This window comes from Rhinoraja longicauda, chromosome 3 (assembly GCF_053455715.1).
Source record: "Rhinoraja longicauda isolate Sanriku21f chromosome 3, sRhiLon1.1, whole genome shotgun sequence".
NCBI classification, from domain to species: domain Eukaryota; kingdom Metazoa; phylum Chordata; class Chondrichthyes; order Rajiformes; family Arhynchobatidae; genus Rhinoraja; species Rhinoraja longicauda.
The window spans coordinates 21,249,960-21,276,506 of record NC_135955.1 but is presented as its reverse complement, the minus strand read 5'-3'; the positions used below and the strand labels follow the sequence as shown (position 1 = coordinate 21,276,506).

The 26,547-nt window shown below is 41.8% G+C and overlaps 1 protein-coding gene across 2 annotated transcripts in view; it reads right to left on the bottom strand.

Annotated features, from left to right (window-relative positions):
- Window positions 1–24,627, bottom strand: part of LOC144590105 (SWI/SNF-related matrix-associated actin-dependent regulator of chromatin subfamily E member 1-related-like) — a 127,055-nt gene extending 102,428 nt beyond the window's left edge. The window contains exons 1-10 of one of the 2 annotated variants that reach the window (XM_078394972.1): window positions 24,461–24,627; window positions 18,722–18,794; window positions 16,384–16,507; window positions 12,331–12,537; window positions 11,494–11,614; window positions 11,212–11,249; window positions 10,523–10,601; window positions 8,104–8,319; window positions 5,418–5,553; window positions 4,272–4,312 (exon numbers count right to left, since the gene is read on the bottom strand). In XM_078394972.1, the coding sequence (XP_078251098.1) occupies window positions 4,300–4,312; window positions 5,418–5,553; window positions 8,104–8,319; window positions 10,523–10,601; window positions 11,212–11,249; window positions 11,494–11,614; window positions 12,331–12,537; window positions 16,384–16,507; window positions 18,722–18,744 (957 nt within the window). In that variant the 5' untranslated portion in view covers window positions 18,745–18,794; window positions 24,461–24,627 and the 3' untranslated portion in view covers window positions 4,272–4,299. Of the gene's footprint in view, window positions 1–260; window positions 4,313–5,417; window positions 5,554–8,103; window positions 8,320–10,522; window positions 10,602–11,211; window positions 11,250–11,493; window positions 11,615–12,330; window positions 12,538–16,383; window positions 16,508–18,721; window positions 18,795–24,460 lie in introns of those variants that run through there. The other variant, XM_078394967.1, reaches the window with a different exon arrangement.
- Between the last annotated feature and the right edge of the window lie 1,920 nt (window positions 24,628–26,547).

Genomic DNA, 26,547 nt, shown 5'->3' with positions numbered 1-26,547 from the left:
TGCTCTTTTCACTGAATGGATTAATAAAGGAATTGGGACTATGGCTGCTATCCAAGAAACAATTGTACTGATATATTAAAATAATATTCATTGGTCATTTGTGTGTGCATTGACCCAACAAACATTTCTTTCCATAATTGTTATTTTTTTCTTTTTGTTTCAAGATTATGGAGTTTATCTTATCAAATATTCCTATTAAAACAAAATGCAATTACACCAATGAGGTAAAACAGTATCAGACATTTATTGCATGTTGTATAATCAATTGCTACATTTTATCAACAAACTGAACTACATAATAAAATTAGTATACATAGTTTGTAGATAAAAACAGGTTGTTAATCTGAACAAGTTTGATGAGCGAGAAAAAAACAAAACTTAAATGGAATTCATCTGAACAGTACATCCAATCACAAAAACTGAATGGCATCCCTACTGATTAAAAAGTAACATCACGAATCTTTGAGATTATACAACTGATCCCAAAGATTATTGTCATCACAACATTTTTTTGCTATGCAGCTAAGGTTTCCTCTTGTCATTTACTTACGACATAATTTATAGCAGTGATATCTGTAAAAATAATGCAACCTTAAAGCAGTCTCTTTGTTCTTTTTCTGTAAAAATGCATCAAAACTCTTTCAATACAATGTATGAACTATCTTCTATTAAATGAAAAGTTTAAAGCTGCATGCACCCAAATAATATGGAAATAGACACGACGTTTTGGATTACCATTAAAAACTGGTAGATTAACTATACAAAAGTGTAAGGATGAAGCAAGAGGGCAAGAGAGAACGAGAATGAGAGAGAGGCAATGTTTCTACTACTTCGGCTAATAATCTCTCAGTCCCATTGTTTTTTCCAATCAGGTGATACTTTATACCCAAGCACAAAGAGGAAAATCTGCATGTCATGAAACAAATTAAGAACACTGAAGTACATATTTTTAACATGCGAAAAAGCCATAACAGGCAACTGTAAATTTGGGTGCCAATGACATACAAGTAATTTAGTGTAAAGGGTTAAAGTACGGGTAACACAGATTCTTGCACCAGTTGGAATAATGTATTGAGCCATAAATACCTTATCAATGGAAGGAGGTTGACTATAGTTTGGAAACAACAAAAAAAAACAGACTATCTAAATCTGATCAGTTATGATTCCAAAATTGTAGCCCTCTTCTGGAGACCAAAAACATGGATTTTAAAAATCTTGCAAAAATTTCAAACCGATGAATGGTAATAGACTTTGTAGAAATATTAATAGAACATAAACTAATTATTTTTAAAAGCTAATTTTGAAGAAGCAAAACCACTTTAAAGTGAGTGGTACATACAATACTACAACAAAACAAAGTATAGGTAGTAGAATTGGAATTAGAAGCAAGCAGGAAGAGAAGTAAATTATTGCCAGGTCTCCCATCTTCCTATAATTTGTATCATATAATATTAAATAGCTCATTGCAGTACTGAATAGTCCAAGTGGTAAAACTTGTAACAATATTAACGATTCCAAATTGCACCTATTCTCTGCAGCAATAAAATGTAGTGTTCAACAAGTTAATATTAATGTTCTACGAAGGTACAAATACAAATAGAAAACTGAGGTAAGTAAAATTATTTGCTATCTTCCATGTATACTCCCTTTTCACACGTTCTTTGTTCTACTTTCACTTAGCTTTAAAATTCCACAATATACGGTTGGTAGCTCAGGCTATCCATTTTATATCCAACCTATGCCATTGGGTAATTCCAGCCTATACTCCCAGATATACAAAATATTTTGCTCCATGAATCAAAAGATTTATTTCAATTCGTATTGAGAAACTGCCCAGTTTGCAATCATATACTCATTGGAAAAAGAGCAAAAAGATCAATTCTGTGGGATTCTACACAAGGGCTGACTATGAAGATTGTTACACAAAAAGTAGTTAATGGCGTGTAATTATTTCTGTCAAAATTTAACTGCAGCATTTAGACAATAGACAATAGGCGCAGGAGTAGGCCATTCGGCCCTTCGAGCCAGCACCACCATTCAATGTGATCATGGCTGATCATTCTCAATCAGTACCCCGTTCCTGCCTTCTCCCCGCACCCCCTGACTCAGCTATCCTTAAGAGCTCTATCTAGCTCTCTCTTGAATGCATTCAGAGAATTGGCCTCCACTGCCTTCTGAGGCAGAGAATTCCACAGATTTACAACTCTCTGACTGAAAAGGTTTTTCCTCATCTCCGTTCTAAATGGCCTACCCCTTATTCTTAAACTGTGGTCCATGGTTCTGGACTCCTCCAACATTGGGAACATGTTTCCTGCCTCTAACGTGTCCAACCCCTCAATAGTCTTATATGTTTCGATAAGATCCCCTCTCATCCTTCTAAATTCCAGTGTATAGAAGCCTAGTCACTCCAGTCTTTCAACATATGACAGTCCCGCCATTCCGGGAAATAACCTAGTAAACCTACGCTGCACGCCCTTTAAGAGCATTCTTTTAAGAGTGACTGTCCTTCAGGAAGAAATCTCGATTTTCTGATGCCAGAAGTGATGCCTAGAAGGTGGCTCTGCTAAATGTACAATGAAGAGAAGCATTACTGTTTTTTCCCCCCTTCTCATTGATCCTATTTCTTTTCACCACCAAAGCAGCAAGTTTAAACTTCTGATCCTTGGTCTTTACTCATTGGTGAATCTCAGCAAAATAATATCAGAAGCCTTAAAAGTTGCTTCAGTGTCCCTGGCAAAAGTTGCTTCAGTGTCCCTAAATGATGTGGATGAAAGTAAATCCAGTATTATTCTTTGGAATCCACCCAGTTTTGATTTTTTTTTAATGGAATGGATACTCCAGGAAAAATCAAAATAAAGTTTAAATGGGAGACTATTTTAATAATTGGCGGTAGTACTTTATCATGACCTAACAAACACACATGGCTTTGCTCTCTAGAGACCAAACTCTGACATACAAAATAACTTTAGCAATTTTTTTGCTGATTTGTCATACACCTAGCAAGTGCTCACCTCCAAGGTGGCCCAGCTATAGACTTCTTTCATTCAGCTAACATTCCTAAATATTGCTATACTATTTACACTTCATAACAGCAGTCTCACATCATTCAGCAGCAATAATCAACTTCAAATATTTAGACAGAAACAAATATTCTTTTGAATGTTGCCCTCTCTCGATTTCACAACCACTTCCAAATGTAATTTTGAGGAACATTACAACCTTGAAACAGTGAAATAATTATTCAACCTAAAGGTATGCACAAGTGCATGGCAGAAACTCGTTTAAACAGCATCCTGCCGATTTGGGACATCACTAAATTGTGCTAATAACCTCTGTGTAGTCAAAAGTATTCTGTTAAACCAAGATACATTTCTTAATATTTCAAGATAGCAGTATGGCAGTAATGTTGGTAAACCACTCTAGACTCAACTTTATGGTGTCATCAGAGCTCTGTCCATCAGTTCATTAAATTATCTAACATATGAGGCTTTCTAAACATAATCCCCAGACATATAAACAGCTGTTATTGTACTCCAAGAAGAAAACTAACACGGTTACTACAGAAAACACATTTTTACCAAAACCTTAAATTTGAGGCTTGAATCTTGAGACAAAATTACCCGGCATTTTTTTTTTTACCTTTAAAGAAGCGAGTTTATGATGAATTTCACTTTACCAAAATTTTTCTCTGAAGCCGACTCCAAAAATGTAACTCATCATTAGCTTATATTTATTGGTTGCAAGCCTGGCAAAGTGGAATTGGCACTGCCTACAACCCTCTCATCACGGCTACTTTTAAAACAGACTCTGTAGCTTCCTTTACTATCAAAGTATTTCACATTAGTCTACAAAACGTTAATACAAACATAATTTAATCACAACAAGATGGCAGTAAACAATGTAGCTTCTAAATGTATAGAGTGCATGCACAAAGACATAATAATTATAAAAGTTAATAAAAACTAGAAAATCAACTCTGAGTTCACAACCCGCATTATGCCATAATTGACAAAAAGATTTCTATATGTAACAATTAATTGTTATCCGTAACTTCAACAAATAGTCCTATTTCCATCCTTTAATTAAACCTCGAGCTATCTATTGCAAAATATTTAGTGTAGTCAGTCGTTCCATTAATATCAGTTTGCTTTAATCTTGATGTAGAAGCGTAGATCTATATAATTGGACTTACTCCAAACAGCCGCACCTGCTTCATAGAGTTAAAGCTAACTCTATAAAGTTTAGAAAGGTAGAGGAACTTGGTATTTTACCTAACATGGAGATGAAGTTCCTGATGTTTTAAGGTCCATCACTAAAACAAAACAAAACACTTCTTGATCAGTCCATTAACATACAACTATAACTAAATCAAAAATCAATGATTTAGATTTTTTTAAATTACTGGTATTTTCTAAGGGTGGAATTTCCCGTGTTAGACGAAACAATTAGCCCAACACAATTAGTACTGTTCTCAGGAAAATTCATGTTACAATACAGAATGTAATAGAATGAAAGAGTGCATAAAAAAACCAAGAAAATAGATAGAGGAACTAAGTGGCAAAAGGTTTATTCAGGATAGGCCAATACTTTTGCAACATTGAAAATATTAATCTAACAGCAGTACTAGAAAATAGTGAAACTTAGTTCTCAAATGTTAGGATGAGCTAGACGACCCACATAACTTCCTTTAAAATAACTATCTATTAAGGAAATACCAAAACTGTTTTCATTCTGTTTTCTGCAACAGCACATAACACAAAATAAAAATTGAACTGAAAACAGATATTTAGATTCTGCTCATCCGTTGAGAATTCGTGAATCAGGGGCAATGCTAAATAACTTCATGGTATGAAGTTTTTACAAAGTGCAACTATTAAGTCATATAATCTAGCACAATCTTTTATTCCTGATGTTATTTTGTCAACAGTTGTACTTCTACACCTAAGACCACTGTGAAGAATAATTTTGTTTTCGCACTTCATTACTCAAAAAAGTCTTGCCTGTAACAGATATTTGAATATGATATAAAATGCATTAGCAGCAATATGATACTATATTTTGAATAAAGATGTCATTTTAGACACTCTACACAGTATCCCAGTAGGACTGTGGCAATTATTAAATTTCAAATTTGCACAGATCTCAATGTATTTTCTGAAAGCGATACAAAAAGAGGTTATCAGCATTGACTTTTCCCTTGGGCCTCTCTATTGGAGCAATCTGAATGAAGAGGGTGATATGTTGCTTTAGTAAAATCCTGAAATGTTTCTGATTAAAAAAGGACGGGAACCGCCTTTGTAAATTTCTAATTGCTGATGCGAGAAAACAAAATAGCGGAAAGTGGAACAATTCAAGTAATAACTATAATGACACAGACAGCAACCGATGTCGATTATACTTTCACTTTCTGTGCCTACCTGTTGTCTAAGCCGCTAACTATCTCTTGCACCTTCTTCACAAGCTTCTCGTTCTGCTGAGGGTCGTTGTCTATGATACTACGGAGTTTTGTCATATAGGAATCAATCATGTCAATTGTCAAGCTTTCTCCACTTCCTAAGGATTGAGGAAAGAACAATAACGTTTTGCTGCACTTTAATTGAAAAACACACAAATCCCATTTTAGTTTCCTAAAAAATTATATATATTTGGTATAGCTTTACATAAACATTTTTCTCAACCAATTTTCACCATCCTGTATATGTATCTTTTCCCATGAGTAACATTTTAACATTTAACATTGAACACATTGGGTAAAAAGTAAAACACTCACAAGATTATTGCAGGATTTGATAAATCTTTAAAGTGTAATAGAGTCAGAATCAGACAGCATGGAAACAGGCTCTTCGGCCCTACCTGCCCATGCCAAACAGCATGCGCCATCTACACTAGTCCCAACTGCCCGGGCTTGGCCCATAACCCACTAAACCTATCCTATCCATTGTGCGAATGTCTCTTAGATGTTATATTACCTGTTGTCTAGGTAGTACTACACGGGTAGTACTACACGGGTGGGTTTAAACTGGATTGGCAGAGGGGTGGGATCTCATGCAAGACAGAGGCAGTTGAGAGGTTAGAAGTTGGTATAGAAGGTGGTGAGAGAAAGATTGGGGGACAGAATAGGCAGGAGAAAGGCGGAGAGCGAGGAAGGAAGGTTGGTTTAAACTGCATGTATTTTAATGCAAGGCACCAGATGGGTAAGGCAGATGAGCTTAGGGCATGGATAGGTATGTGCGACTGGGACGTTGTAACCATTACCAAAACCTAGTCAAGAGAGGGGTAGGACTGTCAGCTCAATGTTTTGGGATACAGGTGCTTCAGGAGAGACAGGGATGATGATAAAAGAGGGGTAGTTACATTATTGGTTAAGGAGGACGTCACGGCAGTAGTCAGAGGTGACACTACAGACGGTTCATCCAGTGAGCCTAACTGGATGGAGTTGAGGAACAAGAAAGGGATGATCACCTTGTTGGGGGTGTACTATAGACACCCAAATAGTCAACGGGAATTAGAAGAACAAATATGCCAGGAGATTGCTGACAGCTGCAAGTCAAATAAAGTTGTTATAGTAGAGGATTTTAACTTTCCCAATATGGAAAATCATAGTGTGAAAGGTTTAGATAGAGTGCAGTTTCTCAAAGGTGTTTGGGAGAGTTTTTCCAGCAATATGTAGAGGGCCCCACATGTGAGAGGGCAACACTTGATCTAGTCTTGGGAAATTGGAAAGAGCAAGTGAATTAAGTATTCGTGGAGGAACCTTTTGAGACCAGTGCCCACTGTTCGATTAGGTTTAAGATAGTTATGGATAGGGACGGAGGTAACCTTTTCACACAAAGGGTGGTGAATGTATGGAACAAGCTGCAAGTGGAAGTAGTTGAGGCCGGGATATTTAAGTAATTCTCTGAGCCTCCTGATGGAAGGCCTTTGCTTTAATAATTCAGAACTGCAAAATAATACAATTTTTCTGCAAGTAACTCCCCTCTGCAAGAGTGTGCTGTGCTGTGTGGATCACTCGCATACATCTTGTGAGGACATGGCGTTTCCTTCTGCATTGCTCCATGTTGAGGGAATTCACAACCTTGGAGGAGAAAATACTGGCCATTTGAAGTGTCTGGCTTTCCAGGTGCATGGGACCGTTCCTCTGGCATACATGTCAAAAATAAAGCTTATCAATGCGTGGTGGGTGTATGGAACAAGCTGCCAGAGGAGGTAGTTGAGGCAGGGACTATCCCAACATTTAAGAAACAGTTGGACAGGTACATGGATAGGACAGGTTTGGAGGGATATGGACCAAACATGGGCAGGTGGGACATGTGCAGTTGGGACATGTTGTCCGGTGTGGGCAAGTTGGGCCAAAGGACCTGTTTCCACACTGTATCACTCTATGACTCGACCTGGCTCAACTATCTCCTCTGGCAGCTCATTCCATATACCTACCACCCTTTGTGTAAAAACGTTTCCCCTCGGGTTTCTATTAAATCTTCCCCCCCCACCCTAGTCGTTGTACCAGTTTCATTGTTGTCTTGGTGAGTTTCATTGTCTGAATAACTCATTATCCCTAGCCCACAGCCTACTTTTTTGCATATCTTTCATCCATTTGTTCTACCTCTCGCTATATCACCGTCTATATCTCGTTTCCCTTTCCCTTGACTCCCAGTCTGAAGAAGGGTCTCAACCCGAAACATCACCTATTCCTTTTATCCACAGATGCTGCCTGACCCGCTGAGTTACTCCAGCTTTTTGTATCTAGCATTCTGATAAACTTCGTATGCATCCTATCTATTTTTCCTCATGATTTTGACATCTCTATGTCATCACCTCACCCCCACCCAATCATTAATGGTTTAAAGAAAATCCTTGTTCCTGTAAATGTACATTGACTCTACTATCTGCCACATGAAAAACTCTGTGGAAAGATTCTGGTCCCGAGTTAAAAATAAGAGGTTTTCTCTTCCTCAAACTATCTATTTCTGCCCATACACTGTGATAAACCAACCAATCCATCTGATGTGGTCACTGAATTTTCATCTCCCTGCTATTTTCTGATAGATTGCAAATGTATGTTGGCTGGATGGGTTGTTGATGAAAACAATAGATTCATCTGACCTGGCAGCGCGGCGTCAGTGAAACCGGTTGTTAACATTTGCCGTAAGTTGTCAAGGTGTTTGTGTAGATTTGCATTTTGACTCTGTTCTTCAGCCAGCTCTTCCTCCAGTTTTTCTTTAGCACTTCTCATGTTATCAACGTGTTTCTGCAGGACTGCATTCTGCTCTTCATATTCAATGTTAGTCTTTCGCAACTTTCTCAACTCTGCTTCTCGAACTGTAAAACAATTTAAAAAATCCGAAAATCATTTGCATTTCAAGGTGTGGTTTCCTTTATATTGAAGATCCTCAAAAAACTGCTAGAGCACATTTTCTTCACTCTTTCTGCAGGTATGAGCAAGAGAAAGTTAATTTTGTAGATCAAGGATCTTCTATCATGGAGCTTTGATGAAAGAGCAGTGGGCGAAACATCAACTCGCTATTGCTACTGCTCATCTCAGTATCTTGCAATTCGGTATTTTGCTCTTAGTCTCTGTAATTTGTATTTGATATGATCACAACTGGCTAGATAATATCTTCGATTTGCTTTGGAAAAATATCAAAGACCTATGGGAAGCATTATTACTGTATCATGTATGAGAACCTGATTTTCAATTTTGCATAAATGGAAAAAATGGAAAATGCCTGGCCGTATCCAAAAGAGAAATTCCACATTAACAGCTTAAGATGAACAGAAATGATTTATCACATCAAAAAGGGAACACAAGGTTATTTGTAATGTTGTTCTCAGGAGGCTTATTTTCCACACCCTCCCATTTCCAGTCTTACTTGATTCTCGCTTTCACACCAGACTCAACACAAGCTTCAATGATTTTTTTTAATTTCTCTGCTCTGCTGCAGTCTGAATTGGACGTCTGATGGGCAAAAAGCTTGCTCTTCTTACTGAGGTTACTGGTAATATAGAATGAGCCTGTCAGTATCTAGAGAGTGATGGCACTAGCCTTGCTTTAACAAAATTCACTAAGAGAAAGTGGGAATTTAAGCCAGGCTGTTAGCTGGAATGTTTTAATTTTCTTGCAAACCAGAAAACCTTGTGTTTATTTCAGATGCTGTAGAACTCTACCTTTTTTCCCCTTTTAGCTTTTCTCTAATTGGCACTTTTGCCATTTTCTTACTTCAACAACATTTCACCCACTTGCATGTTTTTCTAATTTGTTGTAATTGTCATCACTGCAAAGTGCTTTAATATCACTCATCAGTCGCAGACCAAATCAATCCATTAATTTTCCATCCCCTGGGTAAAGATCACTTGCCTTTATCTCTGATTACCTTGCAAATCTACTAGAGCTGCTTCCATTTTCAGTTCAGACAACAGATAATGGACATTATGTATGCAATCAGCATTCCTTAATGTTATTATTATAGTTATAAGGTTTTCTTTCTTGTTATACCTTTGTTAATTATACAATACCAAAGTTCGTCGTTTTGATCAGCATATTAAGTAGCCTTTGTTCACTTTGCCATAAACACTGTGTGATTTAAGATAGATGCGCATCAGTGGCTTCTTTGTTTTACATCCTCTTATTCATATTAATTTTTTACATTCATATTTCATGCAAGTGATCTTCATAAGCTAATATTTCCCATATCATGGTACTGATTAATACTGACAACCATCCAGAACCATCTGACACATCTATTTTGTACTACGAAAAGATCTTAATAACATTTTCATGGAACATACAAATTAATAAATGCATTAAAATTGTCATAATTATATACACAAAAACAACTCATTTAAACAGATGACTGATGGCATCCTCAAAGTCATTATGAAATGGCCTCCAATGGAAACAATAACCTTTTGATACTTCAAGATCTCCAAGCACATCATGCTGTTTTGGATTTTCCAATGACAAAAGGGTATCTATAATCTATAAATATTTATAATCAATGTCCTTTGCATTATAGTTTCATCCGTTTCCCTAAAACATGAGTTCAAGATAAACAATGACCTGTTCCGATAAATCTCTCACAAATCTTATATCATGCCTTCGCTGGTTACATTTGTTCACAATTCATCTATTCACTTAATGAACATTGTGTTGAAATCCTCCCATTGCCTCACAACATTTGAGATTTTTAATCTCCTCTTTACTACGTCTTATTTTCACCTTCGCTCTCTGAAGTTAACCTGTTACATTTCTCATGCGTTCACGGCATAATTCTTAGCCAATGAGATCCCATTTTGTATCTTAATTCTATCCCTCAACCTTCAACTCTCCAGGTTCTATTTCTTCTTCACAGCCACCCTCAAAAGGCACCTTTTTGACCTTCTTCCTTGGCTCAATATCATTATCCTAAAAACGTCATTACATTTTTCAACATCGGCAGATCTGATCAAATTCAAGAGTGGATTTTTTGTACAAATTTAAATCATAAGTGCACAGGTTTAAAGTAAAATATTATTGATTCCCTACCTTTGTTATGATCAAGAAATTCTTCTGTAAATATTGGAATATTAAACATAGACATTTTCCCTTGCTGTTCGTTGTTCTTCTGAGAAGATAAAATAATAAACTGAATTAAAGATGAGAGCCTTTAAAAAATGCCTATTAAATCTATTGGATTTTGCTGATTCATACTGCTAAGCACAACTGAACTAAACAGAAGCCTATACCACTTTCAGAATTTTTATGCTTTTTTTTTTACATACTTCTGGTACAACAACTTCACGTAAAAGCAGTCTTCAACTAAATAACCACCAGCAATGTGGTAAGGCTATTTTGCAGTTTATTACATGGTCAATGAGGGAGCCTATCTGGACGGACAGAACAATCTAAATTAAATGCTACAATTTTGTTTAGCTGAGACACCTAGACTTGTGGCTGTTTGGACCCTTCCTCTCCAGCTGAAACATACTTGTGTTATAGAGCCACCTGGTGTCATTTTCCTATGCTGCAATGTCAATTAGATATTTTTATGGAAGCAGCTGCTGAAATTGTAGCTGCAACTTGGCTGATATAATTTGGCAAAGCTGAAGGCTGATGTTAATGCAAACAAAATACACAATTATAATAAAACTTTGCCAAAACTGAACTCCTTTTTCTGAAAATAACCCAACTGCAGCATTTATTTCAATACCAAGGTGCATTCCAGAAGCTCTTACCTCAGCATGCATATCATTTGACAATGAATGAGCGGTTTCTAAAAAAAGCATAGAATGATAATTAATTGAGAAAGACAGAGTCTTGGAAAAGTATTGATCCATAAAATTTCCACCCGTGTCTTACTGTACCTTAGATTTATTTTCTTTGCAATCTGACGTGCAATGAAAAGATACAAATCGGTAAACATCTATTTTTAACTTGCCACTAAGAATCCAGCTCTTAGACTGAACAAATATTCTGTAGTAGTATACAGTATAAATGATAAGAAAAAGCAGAACTACCTTTCCTTAGCTTCTTTTCCTGGATGGCAATTTTGCTCATTTTGTAAGTTTCAGTTCGCTGATACTCCTGCAGTTCTTTTATGTACTGTTGCTTCGCCTGCTCAGCTTCATCCAGATAGCACTTAAAAATGAATAATGTGTATTCTTAACAATACAGAGTGGAGGGAATCAGAAGTAAATAATCCATTGCTTTAAAGGACATTTGAAGAACCATATTAACATTCATGAAAATACAGTGCCCTCCATAAGACTAGGTGATGGGAGCTCTCTTATACCTGCATTAAGGAGGCAATTAAACACACCTGAGCAATTACAAACACCTGCGAAGCCATGTGTCCCAAACATTATGGTGCCCTGAAATGGGGGGACTATGTATAAACACAGCTGTAATTTCTACATGGTGAAACCAAAATGTATAAAAATGGCCTTTAATAACATCTGACAATGTGCACTTCAACCATACATGATTTTTCTATTGCAAATCCCAAATTGTGGAGTACAGAGGCAAATAAATAAATGATGGGTCTTTGTCCCAAACATTATGGAGGGCACTGTATGTCATCCCTAAATAATGGCACAGGCTGCAGCGAGCAGCAAACACTGCAGGTTCAATGCTAAAGCCAGTAAAATAATTGCAATTACATTTAGCTTTCCTCCCAGAACATACCCAGAAAAATACTGGAAGGTTCTTTGTCAATTAGGTCTTGTGCATTGTCGCATTATTCGGATTTTCCAGGGGTATTGCATGAGGTAGGCAAAACTAGCCCCATGCAGATATTTCACAGGCTTTTCAAAATTAATTGTAATAATCCAATTATGCACTGTAAATCATCAAACCTGTTTGTCTTCAGGCTGGAGTTTGCTCCATTCGCTGGCCAATGTCTTGGTGATTTCTGGAAAAGGTAGATCAGGTTGCTGCGCACGTAATTGCTCACGACGCTCATTCAAGAACCGCATGTAGCCCGTAAGTGGAGCTTTGGGGCCATTGGGCGCGTTCTTTTTGCGCTTTTTGCCCTTTGGCCAGCCTCTTTTCTTGGTTACACACTGTTAATGTAAATGTAAAAAATTGAACAATCAGTATCAAATCTGGAGTTAAATGGTAACATCACCTGTGCTTTATTTTTGATTTAAAAGCAACAAGATCAAAAAAAAATTGCCACTTAAGTTGAACAACTATAATAACAGCACATTTTCAATCAGTTTTCAGCATGGTAACTAAATTTTACTGGCATTCCTTTTTATTTTTTCCCACATTGATAACATTAAGCACTATTTGGCAATGGCAATTTGCCCAGTGAACATACTGTCCCAATGGCTCCATTTTCTGAACACCCCCGAAAGGGAACATTTCCCCTCCTGGTGCCCATTGTGAGTGAATCACACAATTTAGAACCCACCTTTCAAATCTGTGATGCATGCCACCAGCATTTAAACTTTCTAAACTCCACTTTACATAGCACTGACAAACCAGAGAGAGAAAACCCTCCTTCCAAAATCTCCCAAGTATTGTAGGCAACAGCATTTTTGTTTAGTACATGTTTGGCCTTCTATCAAATCTCCTCAGTACAATATAATACTTTCATGTTAAGCCATCATCCTCACTGAAATGATAAAGCCAGATTAAAATCTGACGGAACTGCATCTGGAATGATGAGCTCTGTCTGCATCAGTTCATATCAAACTACAAAAGATTTTACAACATACAGAGCAAACATAAATCCTGGTTGATTGTTTAAATGTTCCAGTGTATGAAATATACACACAAACACATTATGGCTCTCAATAAGACCCGGGATCGGAGCCATTATGTCTATTCACCTACTTGAAACAAAACCATCGCCTGTCTCAACCAATTAGTAAATCTAGTGATGGATGGGTAGAACTGTGTCCATCAGTAAAAAAGAGAGAGAGAGAAAGAGAAAGAGAGAGCAGTTGCGGGGGGGGGTGTAGTTACCTAAAATTGGAAAATTCAATGTTCATACCAATGCTATGCTATATAAGCTACCCAAGTGGAATACAGGGTGCTGGTCCTTCATTTTGTGTGTGGCCTCACACTGGCAATAGAGGAGGCACAGGACAGCAAGGTCAGTATGGGAATGGGAAGAGGAGTTAAAATGGTTAGCAACCGTGTCTACGCTTCGTCTCACCTAAGAAACAGGAGCCCACGTCGGAAACACCGAAGCAGATGCTGACTAGTTTAAACTCACCCGAATAGTACTAGTAAATCTCCTTGCAAGTATATTGGTCCCCATTTAGTCCAGATACAAACCATCCCTCGTGTATAGGTAATTTCTGTCCCTGAAGAGATCCCAATGTCTCTCCTCCCTGCACCAACTCTTCAGCCAAGTATTCATTCGAACTGTCGTCCTAACATGTGGCAGAGGGAGTAATCCTGAGATTATAATCCTAGAAGTTCGGCTTTTAAATCTGCCAAATTCTCCACGGTAGCGCAGCGGTAGAGTTGCTGCTTTACAGCGAATGCAGCGCCGGAGACTCAGGTTCGATCCTGACTACGGGTGTTGCACTGTAAGGAGTTTGTACGTCCTCCCCGTGACCTGCGTGGGTTTTCTCCGAGATCTTCGGTTTCCTCCCACACCCCAAAGACGTACAGGTATGTAGGTTAATTGACTGGGTAAATGTAAAAAATTGTCCTTTGTGGGTGTAGGATAGTGTTAATGTGCGGGGATCGCTGGGCGGCGCGGACTTGGTGGGCCGAAAAGGCCTGTTTCCGCGCTGTATATATATATGATATGATGATATCCACTTTGCAGAAGCACATCTCTCTTTTTGCCTATATAAGGAGTACCAATATGGACAACAACGTCTAGTTATTCATCCAACGCCAGAATGTCCTGTCACACTCAGAGACATCATTGACTCTGGCACCAAGGAGGCTACACACCACTCTGAAGTCTCACTTGCAGCCACAGAAACACCTATCTATGCCCCAGCTCAAGTCCTCGACCACTCTTATTCACCCAGATTTTGACTTTGCCTGCTGTACAACACAGCAAATTGTGGGGACACTGATCAGCTGCTGTTGCTTTCCCCTCCCGCAAGAGGCTGTCTCCCTCAACAATATCCCAAACTATACATTTGTAAGAGAGATAGCCGCATGGGTCTCCAACACTAACTGCCTTCCTTAAATCTACAGCATGGCCATCTTCTGAAAACTCCAATCGATTACACTTTCTGCCTCGTATGGGGTCCTCTGTGAGTGCATCTCCTACTCCATTTACTTCATGCAACTGAGCAAGCTGCAGCTGGACACACTTCGGGGAGGAGCCAGCGCTGCCGTCGCAGCTGCGGCTTGCCTGCAGTCCGTCTGTCTTTTGTGTTTTTTGTTGTTTTTGTCTGAATTGTAGTTTAATATGATGTAGTGTTGTATGTTATGTTTTGGGGGGTGGGAGGGATGGGAGGGAACGGGAACTGTAACATTCTCTCTCCAGAACGGAGACGTGACCTTTGTTCTGTGTCGTGTCTCCGTTCCCACTGCGGCCTACCACCGGCCATTCACCTGGGACCACCTGGGGCTCTGGTTCGCAGAGCCCGCGGCGCGGACTCACCACCTGTGGCGCTGGCTGCCTGCGGATGTTGCGGGCGCGGCTGCGACTCGTCTCCGGAGGCTCCGGCGCGGGCCGCGTGGACGTCGGAAGCCCGCAGACCCCTGGGTGGGGGCCGACATCGGGAGCTCCGGCAACGGCAGAGGCAGCGTGTTCGCCCGCCCCGAATCGCGGGGCTTGGGTCGGCCCGCCACGGACCTTTCACCGTCCGGCGCGGCCTGAAATAGGCCGTTGACCTTTCACCGCCCAGCGGGGGCTTCAATATCGGGAGCCCCGACCGCCCCGACGTGGCAACTCCAACAGCCTGACCGCGGGACAAGACGGCAGGGAAGAGAAAAAGACATTCTGGCCTTCCATCACAGTGAGGAGGGACTGGAGGAGACTCACTGTGATGGATGTTTCTTTTTGTTTGGTGTTAGTTGTGATTGTATGTGTTATTGCATTTTTATTGATTAATCTTATTGGTCTTATTGTTCAACTGCGGGTAATGTTTCATTTTACTACACATTTATGTGTATGTAACAAATAAACGACTATTGACTATTGATTGACTATTGTGTAAATGTAGTTGTCAGGAACACTTGAATTCTTTGATATCCCACTGTTCACAGCAGCAAGCTACTCCACTGATTGCCATTTCTACTGTTGAAATTATACCAGGATAAAAAGCAAAGGAAAGACATATTTCCATCAGAGAAAGGCACAGATGTGTGGCAAAAATAAGTGCATAGAAAAATTATTTTTGAATGGTCAGCATAGATGCAAAGATCCACATAATTCCCATGTGATGCTGCAAACATGGTATCATTTGTTAAACATATTGATTTAGACAAACAAAATGCCTGTGCCTACATATAAGCAAAATGATCAACCATCAGCATGAAGTCAAAGGCCATCAAGCAATCTCATCAAATCTAGACAATCAAATTTGTTAAAAGTGAGAGGATTATTCTCTGTGACAGGCATATGTTAATATGTTATCAACTGACATTACTGTTTTCTGAGCAGCTGTAGAAAAGGAGATTGGTCAATAATGTGCTCCTCCCAAGAAGATAGCAATTAACAATTCACATGCCTATCTGATGCTTGGGAAAGTTATGTATCAAAAATGGATGGATGACTTGAGCAAAGAGCGTAGCATAGATCTCGCAATTAACAAATTTACAGAAAAATGAATAATATTTTTGCCTGGATCTTTGTGGTTATCAGCTAAATGGTGGTTTTGTTTTGATTAAATTAAACTGGAAATCATTCATTAACAAAATCCACCTCTGAGAATTGGTAGACACATGGCAGATATAGGCAACTTTCAAATAACACTACTCACTTCTTCATTTTTCTTCTCACTGCGTTTTTCATTTTTCTGCGACCCATTGTATATATTATGACCTTTCGAAGTCTCACTCCTATCCTGTTTTTCTCCAGGTGGTGACCCCGGAATACCTGAGCATCTATAAAGGTAATACAACAGAAGTATTAGGATTCACATTCACTTACAATATTAAATAATAATAATAATAATAATCCATTTATTTTATATAGCGCCTTATCACATGCTCAAAGCGCTTTACAAAAACAATTAACATAGAAACAAACAGACAAACTATCCTGACGGAAAAGCGGCGAATACTCAACGCCAGCGTCCTCTCACGTCAGGGTCCGGCAGTAGACATTAAAAAGCACAAGACACACAGATATAATTTTTTACACAAAACAGCCATCACAGTGATTGCTCTAGGCATACCCTCACTGTGATGGAAGGCAAAGTCTTATCTCCTCCTCGTTCTTCTCCCGTGGTGCCACGAGGTGATCGAGGCTCCCAACTTTTTGAAGCCCCCACCGGGCGATGGAAAGTCCCAGGGCCGAGCCGAGCAGGCCGATGAAAGTCCTGAGCCCCCACCGGGCGATGTAAAGTGCTGCGGCCAGGCCACGCAGGGCGATGAAGGTCCTGAGCCCCCACCGGGCGATGTAAAGTGCTGCGGCCAGGCCACGCAGGGCGATGAAGGGCCTGCGGGCGGGTTGATCGTACCTCGCGCTTCGGGGCGGTTGAAGCTGCTACGGCTGGAGCTCCCAAAAGCCGGTCGCCAGCCAGGGACCTGCGAGCTCCCGATGTTGCGGTCTGCAGGGCCCACGGCCGAAGCCTCCGAGATGGTAAGTCCAGGCCCTGCGACCGGAGTCTTTGAGGTCGATCCCAGCTGGAGGCCGCCGACTCCACGATGTTAGGCCGTAGCGCGAACGGAGATACGACACGGTAAAGGTCGCATCTCCGTTGAGGAGATTTGAAAAAAAAGGTTTCCCCCAACCCCCCCACCACCCCCCTACATACACAGAATTAAAAATAAAACAAAACGTACATTTAACAACGACAATGACAAAAAAAACAAAAAAAAACACAGATATTATGTCACAAAAAAAAAACTGCAGTCACATCTTAATTGGGTTCACAATAAATGTAGGAAAATAGTAAACATCAAACATAATATTAAAAATAGAATTTTACACAATATTTTTGTGAGTAAAATATATTTCACATGGAATCCAAGGTGAGATAGTCAATTGAATTTAAGACATCAAAGGGTATATGTGGAGGGTTTTTTTCTGATTGGAGATTCAAAACCAGTGGAGTGTTGTAGGGGTGGGTTCACTGCTATTTGTTCTATATATTAACGAATTTTGGATGACAACGTAGATAAACTTGTTCGTAAATTTGCAGATGATACCAAAATTGGTGGTAACGAGGAAGGATTTCTAAGTTGACAACAAATTGTAGATCTGTTGGAAAGATAGGCAAATGGAAAATGGAAAGAATGGCAAATGGAATTTTCAACTCTGAAAAGTACAAGATGTTACATTTTGATTTGTTAAACCAGGCCAGGACCTACACAGTAAATGGTAGAGCCCTGTGTTGCAGAACAGATCTGCGAGTGCAGGTGCATGGTTCAAGTGGCAAGGGATAGAGTGTGGGGCGAAGATGACGTTTGGCAGGCTTGCCTTCATTGGGAAGAATATGGAGTACAAAAGTTGGCATATCATGATGCAGCTGTACAAGTTATTGCTGGGACTGCACTTGGAATGCTATGTGGAGTACTGAGAGCCCAACTACAGGAAGGATGTCATTGAGTTTGAACGTTTGCAGAGGAGATCTAATACAGCAACACATCTGAAGGTTTAATTGGGCAACTAGGTTGACTGTTGTAGAAAGAATTATTAGAGAGGCGACTAAAAACTTGCTCAGAGAAAGATTTGTGTGTGTATTAAAAAGGAAATCTTAATTCAGCAAATAGATCCAATGTAGACACTAAATGCTGGAGTAACTCAGCAGGACAGGCAGCATCTCTGGAGAGAGGGAATGGGTGACGTTTCGGGTTGAGTCTTCAGACTGAAGGGTCTCGACCCAAAACATCACCCATTCCTTCTCTCCAGAGATGCTGCCAGTCCTGCTGGTACTCCAGCATTTAGTGTCTATTTTTGGTGTAAACCATCATCTGCAATTCCTTCCTACACAAAAGATCCAATGTAGTTTTGTTAAGTAAAGACAAACCAGTTGCACAATTTTGTAGTAAATGATATAAAAAGATCTGAACTATTATATACAACTGATGAACTAAAGTACAAGATTTCAGAAGTAATTGTCCTAACATTTTCATGTTAAAAATTGATCTTACCCAGACTCTGGTATACAATCCATCACTGGTAATCATGTGACCAAAATCAAAGAGCCGAGTTTGCAGAAAGAGCCTGAATGGAGAAATATAAAAGCTGTATTAATAACTGAAAACTATATTATTATCACAATGTTATTATGACATTCAAACATAACCAAGTTTGACAAATTCTTCTATATTAGAGAAAAAAAAACCTGCTGGAGAAAATCAATGGGTCAGGCAGCATCTGTGAAAGGAAATTGACAGGACCATACTTCAGATCCAGGCCACATCAATGCAACAGCCAAGAAAGCACACCAATGCCTCAACTTCCATAGAAGGCTTAGGAAGTTTGGCATGTCCCCAACGACCCTCACCAACTTATACAGATGCGCCATAGAAAGCATTTTATCGGGATGCATCAGGGCATAGTTTGCGAACACCTCCATCCAAGACCGCAAGAAATTAGAGTTGTGGACGTAACCCGGACCATCACACAAACTAATCTCCCTTTCATTGACTTCATCTACATATCTATATGTTGCCTTGGCAAGACCACAAGCACAATCAAGGACCAGTCTCACCCCAGTCACTTCCTCTTCTCCCATCTCCCATCAGGCAAGAGGAACAGAAGTCTAAAAACGGAATACCTCCTGAATCAGGGACAGTTTCTTTCGAGTTGTTATCAGGCAACTGAACCATCCTCTTACCAGCTAGAGAGTGGTCCTGATCTTCCATCTACCTAATTGGAGACCTTCGTACTATCTTTAATCAGACTCTATTAGACGTTATCTTGCACTAAATGTTATACCCTTTACTCTGATTGATTGTAATCATGTATCGTCTTTTCATTAACTGGAAAACAAAAATAAAGCGCTTTTCATTGTACCTTGGTATACGCGACAATAATGAACTCAACTAAAACGATGTCTGTCCATTTTCTGCCATGGATGCTGCCCGACCTACTGTATTCCTCCAGCAGTTCATTTTTTGCTAAAGATTCTGATATCTGCAGTCTTGTGTCATCTTCTATATCAGTACTTGTTGATATTCAGAATAAATATCCCACTAATCCTTGATCGTAAATGACACTACTCTGCATCAATAAAGAAAAGATGCAATTTAAAAGCAATATAAAAAGTGCTTATTGGCTTCTCGGGCAAAATATTCACAAAATACACAGCTCCAGTTTCATTGTGTTACACATCTCATTTGCACTTGGATATAGGTACACGGTCAGATTCTCAGCTAGTCAGAAAAGTCACATGCTCTCAATGAAAAAAAATTGAAATTGGTTACGATGACTATCCAAATAATTCTAAGTTTACAAAAATGTTTTTTACTTTCAGAGGGTGTTGGCCCAAATGTGGGTCAATGGAACTAGCTTAGACGGGGCAACTTCGTCGGCAAGGACGAGTTGGGCTGAAGGGCCTACTACCATGCTGTATCATTCTACGACTCTAAATGTCAATGCTTGTGACGATGTGTGCTGGACTGTACACTATGACAACAGCTTGGTATACCTATCACTACTTAGTAGAGTATTTATGTTGAGCTTTGCACCACAACCAGATACTAATGTTTTAAAGGAGGAATTCTTCATTGAGAAAAGATGTTCACTGTAGTTTTGCTAAATAATGCAAACTAACTGTACAGTCATGCAGTAAATGTCATAAACAGATCTAATCACCTACATACAAATGATGAATTCCAGTGCGAGACTTTAGTAGCAATTGTCCCGAGATCTCAATCCTAAAAATTGAACTTACCCAGACTCTGGTGTACAATCTATCATTGGGAACCATGCAAACAAAGTCAAATGTATGTTCTGCACAGTACACCAAACTAGATAGGCAAGTATACATGCTGCAGTGTACAACAGAATCTGCGTCACATGTACTAGCCATAGTGTAAAAAAAAAGGGTAAAAGAAGGTATACCTGCCCAATGTGTACTGTACCTGAGGGTGGCAGCTATGATGCACTTTTAAGGCAAAACCAGGTGTACACATTCCTCAGGACCATATCCCCACAGACAGTTGTATCTGCCCCATTGGACAGAACCACCATCACCATGCACAGGCCATGATGTACTCCACCACCTCAATGAATGTAACTGCCAGTGACCAATACTACCACCACTACCAAGTGTACATGCACACTAACGTCACAGTCTGCTATATGGGCCGTGGTGCACATTAACATCACTGTCTAGTGTACCTGCCACAGTACACACTAACATCACCGTCCCGTGTATATGCCACTGTGCGCAATGACATCACTGTCTAGTGTACCTGCCACAGTACACACTAACATCACAGTCTAGTGTACCTCCCATGGTGCACACTAACATCACCATCTAGTATGCCTGCCCTGCTTCACACTAACATCACCGTCTAGTATACCTGCCATTGTGCACACTAACATCACTGACTAGTATACCTGCCATGGTGCACACTAACATCACCATCTAGTATACCTCCCATGGTGCAAACCACCATCACCATCTAGTATACCTCCCATGGTGCACACTAACATCACTCCACTGTACCAACCGCAGTCAGATGAATATAATCCAGAAATATATTTTGATCACGCCAAAACGTAACGATACCCTAGCGCCGCAGCTCGCTGGTTGGTCAGGGATAAGCAGCCGCCATCCACGGGGCAGCGGTGAACTTAATGTGCCGATTGTTACAGGCCTGGAGTTCTGACAGACAAGCTCTGCCTCTCACCCGTTTAGCACATCTTATGTTCGTGGGGAACCTGGTGCTAAAACATTCGTAGACGACCCGATTCTGAAGAATCTCGACTTAAATTACATGAAGCAGTTCTGAAGAAATAAACAAAAAATGATAATTAAGATTTTTTGCCTTTTCCAATTTTGAACAGGAAACATTATATATTCATTTTTTGTGCTGAATTTTAACTATTACATCTGATTCCAAGGCGTACTGCAAAAGCAAATAGATAGTAAACGGGAAAGCACACTTTAATTTACAGCTCAATAACCTCCCAGCACCTCCTTGTTCACCACCCTCACAAATTTACCAAATATCTTGTTTACGTCGAGATCATATTGTGTATAAAAAAATCCAAATTGTGGGATTCTGTGAGTACATAAGCATAACTCCTCAAATATATATTTTCTTAACTCCCAACGCATGTACCAGAAATAATATTGGAAAAATGAAATATCCGGACTCTTTGCCCAAAATTCATAGTAAGTCTCAGCTTGTTAATATTTCTGCTGCTTTGAGATGCAAGCCTTGAAAATTCTCCTCTTCTAAGTAGCAAAATCTGAGCTCAATGCACTCATTCGACAGAACATGAAATGTGTATATGGATAGGTGTGTGAAACAGACAGTGATAACAATAACCCATAATTTGTGCACACTCTCTGAACTGAATAGTATCCCATTGGAAAAGTGAAGTGCCTTGCTCAGCCATTCAGGAAACAAAGAAAGTTTCAGAACAATATCCCTGCATTACAAACAGAAAATCAGCAGTTTCTCAGTTTACGATGTGAAAGCCATTAATTTGGACAGATCTCTGTCCCGCCCACTCCCGACATCAGTCTGAAGAAGGGTCTCGACCCAAAACGTCAGCCATTCCTTCTCTCCAGAGATGCTGCCTGTCCCGCTGAGTTACTCCAGCATTTTGTGTCTACCTTGGAACACAAGGATAGTCTGCCAGTGAGATATGCTGGACTATCTATGGTGCAATGGTTAGTTTATTATCACGGGTACCAAGGTGCAGTGAAAGTTTTTTTTGCATACAAATCAGGGCGGCAGGGTGGCGCAACGGCAGATTTCCTGCCTTACAGCGAATGCAACGCCGAAGACCCAGGTTCGATCCCGACTACGGGTGCTGTCTGTACAGTTTGAACGTTCTCCCCGTGACCGTGTGGGTTTTCTCCGAGATCTTCGGTTTCCTCCCACATTCCAAAGACGTACGGGTTTGTAAGTTCATTGGCTTGGTAAATGTAAAAATTGTTCCTAGTGGGTGTAGGATAGTGTTAATATGCGGGGATTGCTGGTCGGTGCAGACTCGGTGGGCCGCAGGGCATGTTTCCACGCTGTATCTCTAAAACTATAAAACTAAAACTAAAGTAAGAATTATTATTGTACATGAGTATAATCCTCAATTAGGTACCGAATGCATACAAACAACCACCAAGTCCATATGCCAGTCGCCAGAGTTTTAACGCTATTTCCAAAGTCCCAGTGCAGCTGGCCATAAAGACCTGTTGCATCCATCGCCTCCATCGTCCATTTGGATCGCCAGCGAACTATCGTCCCTCTCCTCGCCCGGACTTCAGCCTCCGTGCCCCAGGGGTGCCTCCCACAGCCGACCTTAATGGCGCGGAAGGTTAGATCACCGGTGGTCCTCACCGGCCCTTTGTCCAGCGTCCATCGCTGTCTCCCTCCATCTTCAGGTTCCATGTCTTCGGGGGCGAGTTGGAGACGAACCTCGGATGTGGCTCCCACTTCAGGCGGGTTCCCTGGTTCCACAGCGGACAAGCCAAGCCTGCTGCCGGGTTATGGTAGCGGCACACACAGCCCATCGGGTGTTCATCTGCCACACGCGACCCATCAGGTGTTCTCTGGAATCTATTCATCATCAACAATACCTGAAAAATAAACCATTGGTCTGGGATGCTCAGAGACCACTTGCAGGGACTGCTCCTGCAAGTCCCTAGAGCAGAAGTTCACTGTGGCTGTAACTAGTTGCACTTACTGAAATGTAGCTGGAGCGAAAGACAGTAGTCGCAGCCAAGCATATCGGCTTGGTGCAAACTATCACCTCAGCAAAATGTACCTGTGTGGTGTTCACTACAGATCCCTGTACCTGCTGCTGTGCAAAGAACATGGATTACCAATTGCACTGGCTACAATGTACTCCATACACCCAGCCATGTGTACTGGCTGGGAGTACCAGCCCCAGTGTACACAGCATCTCCATCGAGGTGTACTTACCATGACATATGTGACACCCCCAGCTGGGTATATCTACCCCCAACCTGCGTAACACACCTAGCCGGACATCTGAATCAATCTGAAGGAGGCTCTCAAACCAAAACTTCACCTATTCCTTCTCTCCAGAGATGCTGCCTGTCCCGCTGAGTTACTCCATCATTGTGTCGACCTAGTCGGATGTACCTACTATTGTGTAAGCAACAGACAGACAGTCACATCCATTTTGCTGCGATGACAGCCACAACTCACTGAACTTGCCCAGTACACACAATGCCAACTGAGTCTATCTACCACAATGTACTTCAGGCCCAGTGAGACGTATTCCTGTACGGGAATATCTGAAGGGTTTCCTTGCCATGGTCTACACTTGGGTGTGGGGTGGAGGGGAGAAAAGGGGGAGGGGATGGGAATATGGGGAGGGAAAAGGGATGGGGTGGAGGGAAGAGCCCCTGGACTGGGGTGGGAGGGTGAAAGAGGGGGGAGTAGATGAAGGAGGGGGAGGGAGTAGGGGAAGGGGAAGGAAGTGAGGGGGAAGGAAGTGAGGGGGAAGGAAGTGAGGGGGAAGGAAGTGAGGGGGAAGGAAGTGAGGGGGAAGGAAGTGAGGGGGAAGGAAGTGAGGGGGAAGGAAGTGAGGGGGAAGGAAGTGAGGGGGAAGGAAGTGAGGGGGAAGGAAGTGAGGGGGAAGGAAGTGAGGGGGAAGGAAGTGAGGGGGAAGGAAGTGAGGGGGAAGGAAGTGAGGGGGAAGGAAGTGAGGGGGAAGGAGCCACCATCCACCATGTGTACCTGTTGCCCCGCTGTTCACTGGCGTCGCCCCCACGCGTGGGGCTCCCCGCTCCGCTCCGGTCTGGTTTGGTCCGGTCCCACTTCACCAGCGCCCGTTGCTGCTGTTGCTGTTGCTGTTGTTGCCGCTGCCTCTCGCCTCCATAGGCGGCCCCGGGCCTGGAGCTGAAGCTGTTGCTGCGCCGCTTCCACTGCCGGGTTACCGGGAGCGGGGTCAGGCTCGGGGTCCGGATCCCGGCAGCGCCTCCGCCGGCCGGAGTTACCGACCCGCACCCTCACACAGAGGAGCGCTGCCTTGTACAGCCCTGCCCACCCTGTCCTGCATTGCCCTGCCCTGTCCTGCATTGCCCTGCCCTGCCCTCCATGTCCTGCATTGCCCTGCCTTGTTCAGCACTGCCTTGTCCTGGCCCAGCACTGCCTTGTCCACCCTGTCCTGTATGGCCTGGCCCAGCACTGCCTTGTCCACCCTGTCCTGTATGGCCTTGCCCAGCACTGCCTTGTCCACCCTGTCCTGTATGACCTTGCCCTGCACTGCCTTGTCCACCCTGTCCTGTATTGCCTTGCTCAGCACTGCCTTGTCCACCCTGTCCTGTGTGGCCTTGCCCAGCACTGCCTTGTCCACCCTGTCCTGTATGGCCTGGCCCAGCACTGCCTTGTCCACCCTGTCCTGTATGGCCTTGCCCAGCACTGCCTTGTCCACCCTGTCCTGTATTGCCTTGCCCAGCTCTGCCTTGTCCACCCTGTCCTGTGTTGCCTTGCCCAGCTCTGCCTTGTCCACCCTGTCCTGTATTGCCTTGCCCAGGACTGCCTTGTCCTGCACAGCTCTGCCTTCCCCACCCTGTCCTCATAAGGTTGTAAGGAATAGGAGTAGAATTGGGCCATTCGGCCCATCAAGTCTAGATTTTTTTTTAGATTTAGAGATACAGCGCGGAAACAGGCTCTTCGGCCCACCGAGTCCGCGCCGCCCAGCGATCCCCACACATTAACACTATCCTACACACACTAGGGACAATTTTTACATTTACCCAGTCAATTAACCTACATATCTGTACATCTTTGGAGTGTGGGAGGAAACCGAAGATCTCGGAGAAAACCCACGCAGGTCACGGGGAGAACGTACAAACTCCATACAGACGGCGCCCGTAGTCAGGATCGAACCTGAGTCTCCGGCGCTGCATTCGCTGTAAGGCAGCAACTCTACCGCTGCGCCACCATGCCGCACTTCAATCATGGCTGATCTATCTCTCTCTCTCTCCTAACCCCAGTCGACTGCCTTCTCCCCATAATCTTTGACACCCATACTAATTAAGAATCTATCTCTATGTCCTTGCCCAACCCAGCCCTGCTTTCCCTTGCCCCGCCCAGCCTAGCCCGACCCAGCCCTTCCCAGCTCTAGCTATCCCAGGTGGACAAAATGCTGGAGTAAATCAGCGGGACAGGCAGCATCCCTGAAGAGAAGGAATGTGCGACGTTTCGGGTCGAGACCCTTCTTCAGACCCTTCTTCAGACCCAGACCTGACTCACTGCCCAGCCTTTCACAGCCCTGCCTTGCCCACCCTTCCGTCCTGCGAGGGTCCGAGACGCGCTGCTGGAGCAATCCCAGGCTTGAAGCTCAGCATTTTAAACCTTTGCCACAAGTCTGCACTGGATGCAGAATGCATCGGGAAGCCCAGGCGGACTCTACGGTGAGAAAATCAGTTCTCACAAAAGTTTGAGAAAACGTAAATTTCCAGATGGAGGGAAAGGATTCAGGGTAAGAGTTCAGTTGACGAAGAATGTGTGGAACAGCACAGTAACTGGCCATTCCGTCCACAATGTCTGTGCAGAACATGATGACGTTAAACTAATCTCAGCTGCCTGCAGGTGATCGATATCTCTCCATTCCCAGTCTATTTAAAAATATCATAAACGCCACTATTTCTGCCTCCATCAGGAGTGTTTAACTATCATCTATGTCGAAAAACAGGACAATGAAATTCTTACTTGCAGCAGCAATAAAGGTCTGTAAACACAGTATTAATAGATATAATTTAAAAAAATCAATAAATTAAATAAAACAATATTAATGCTAAAAAACAACTGAAGTCCCT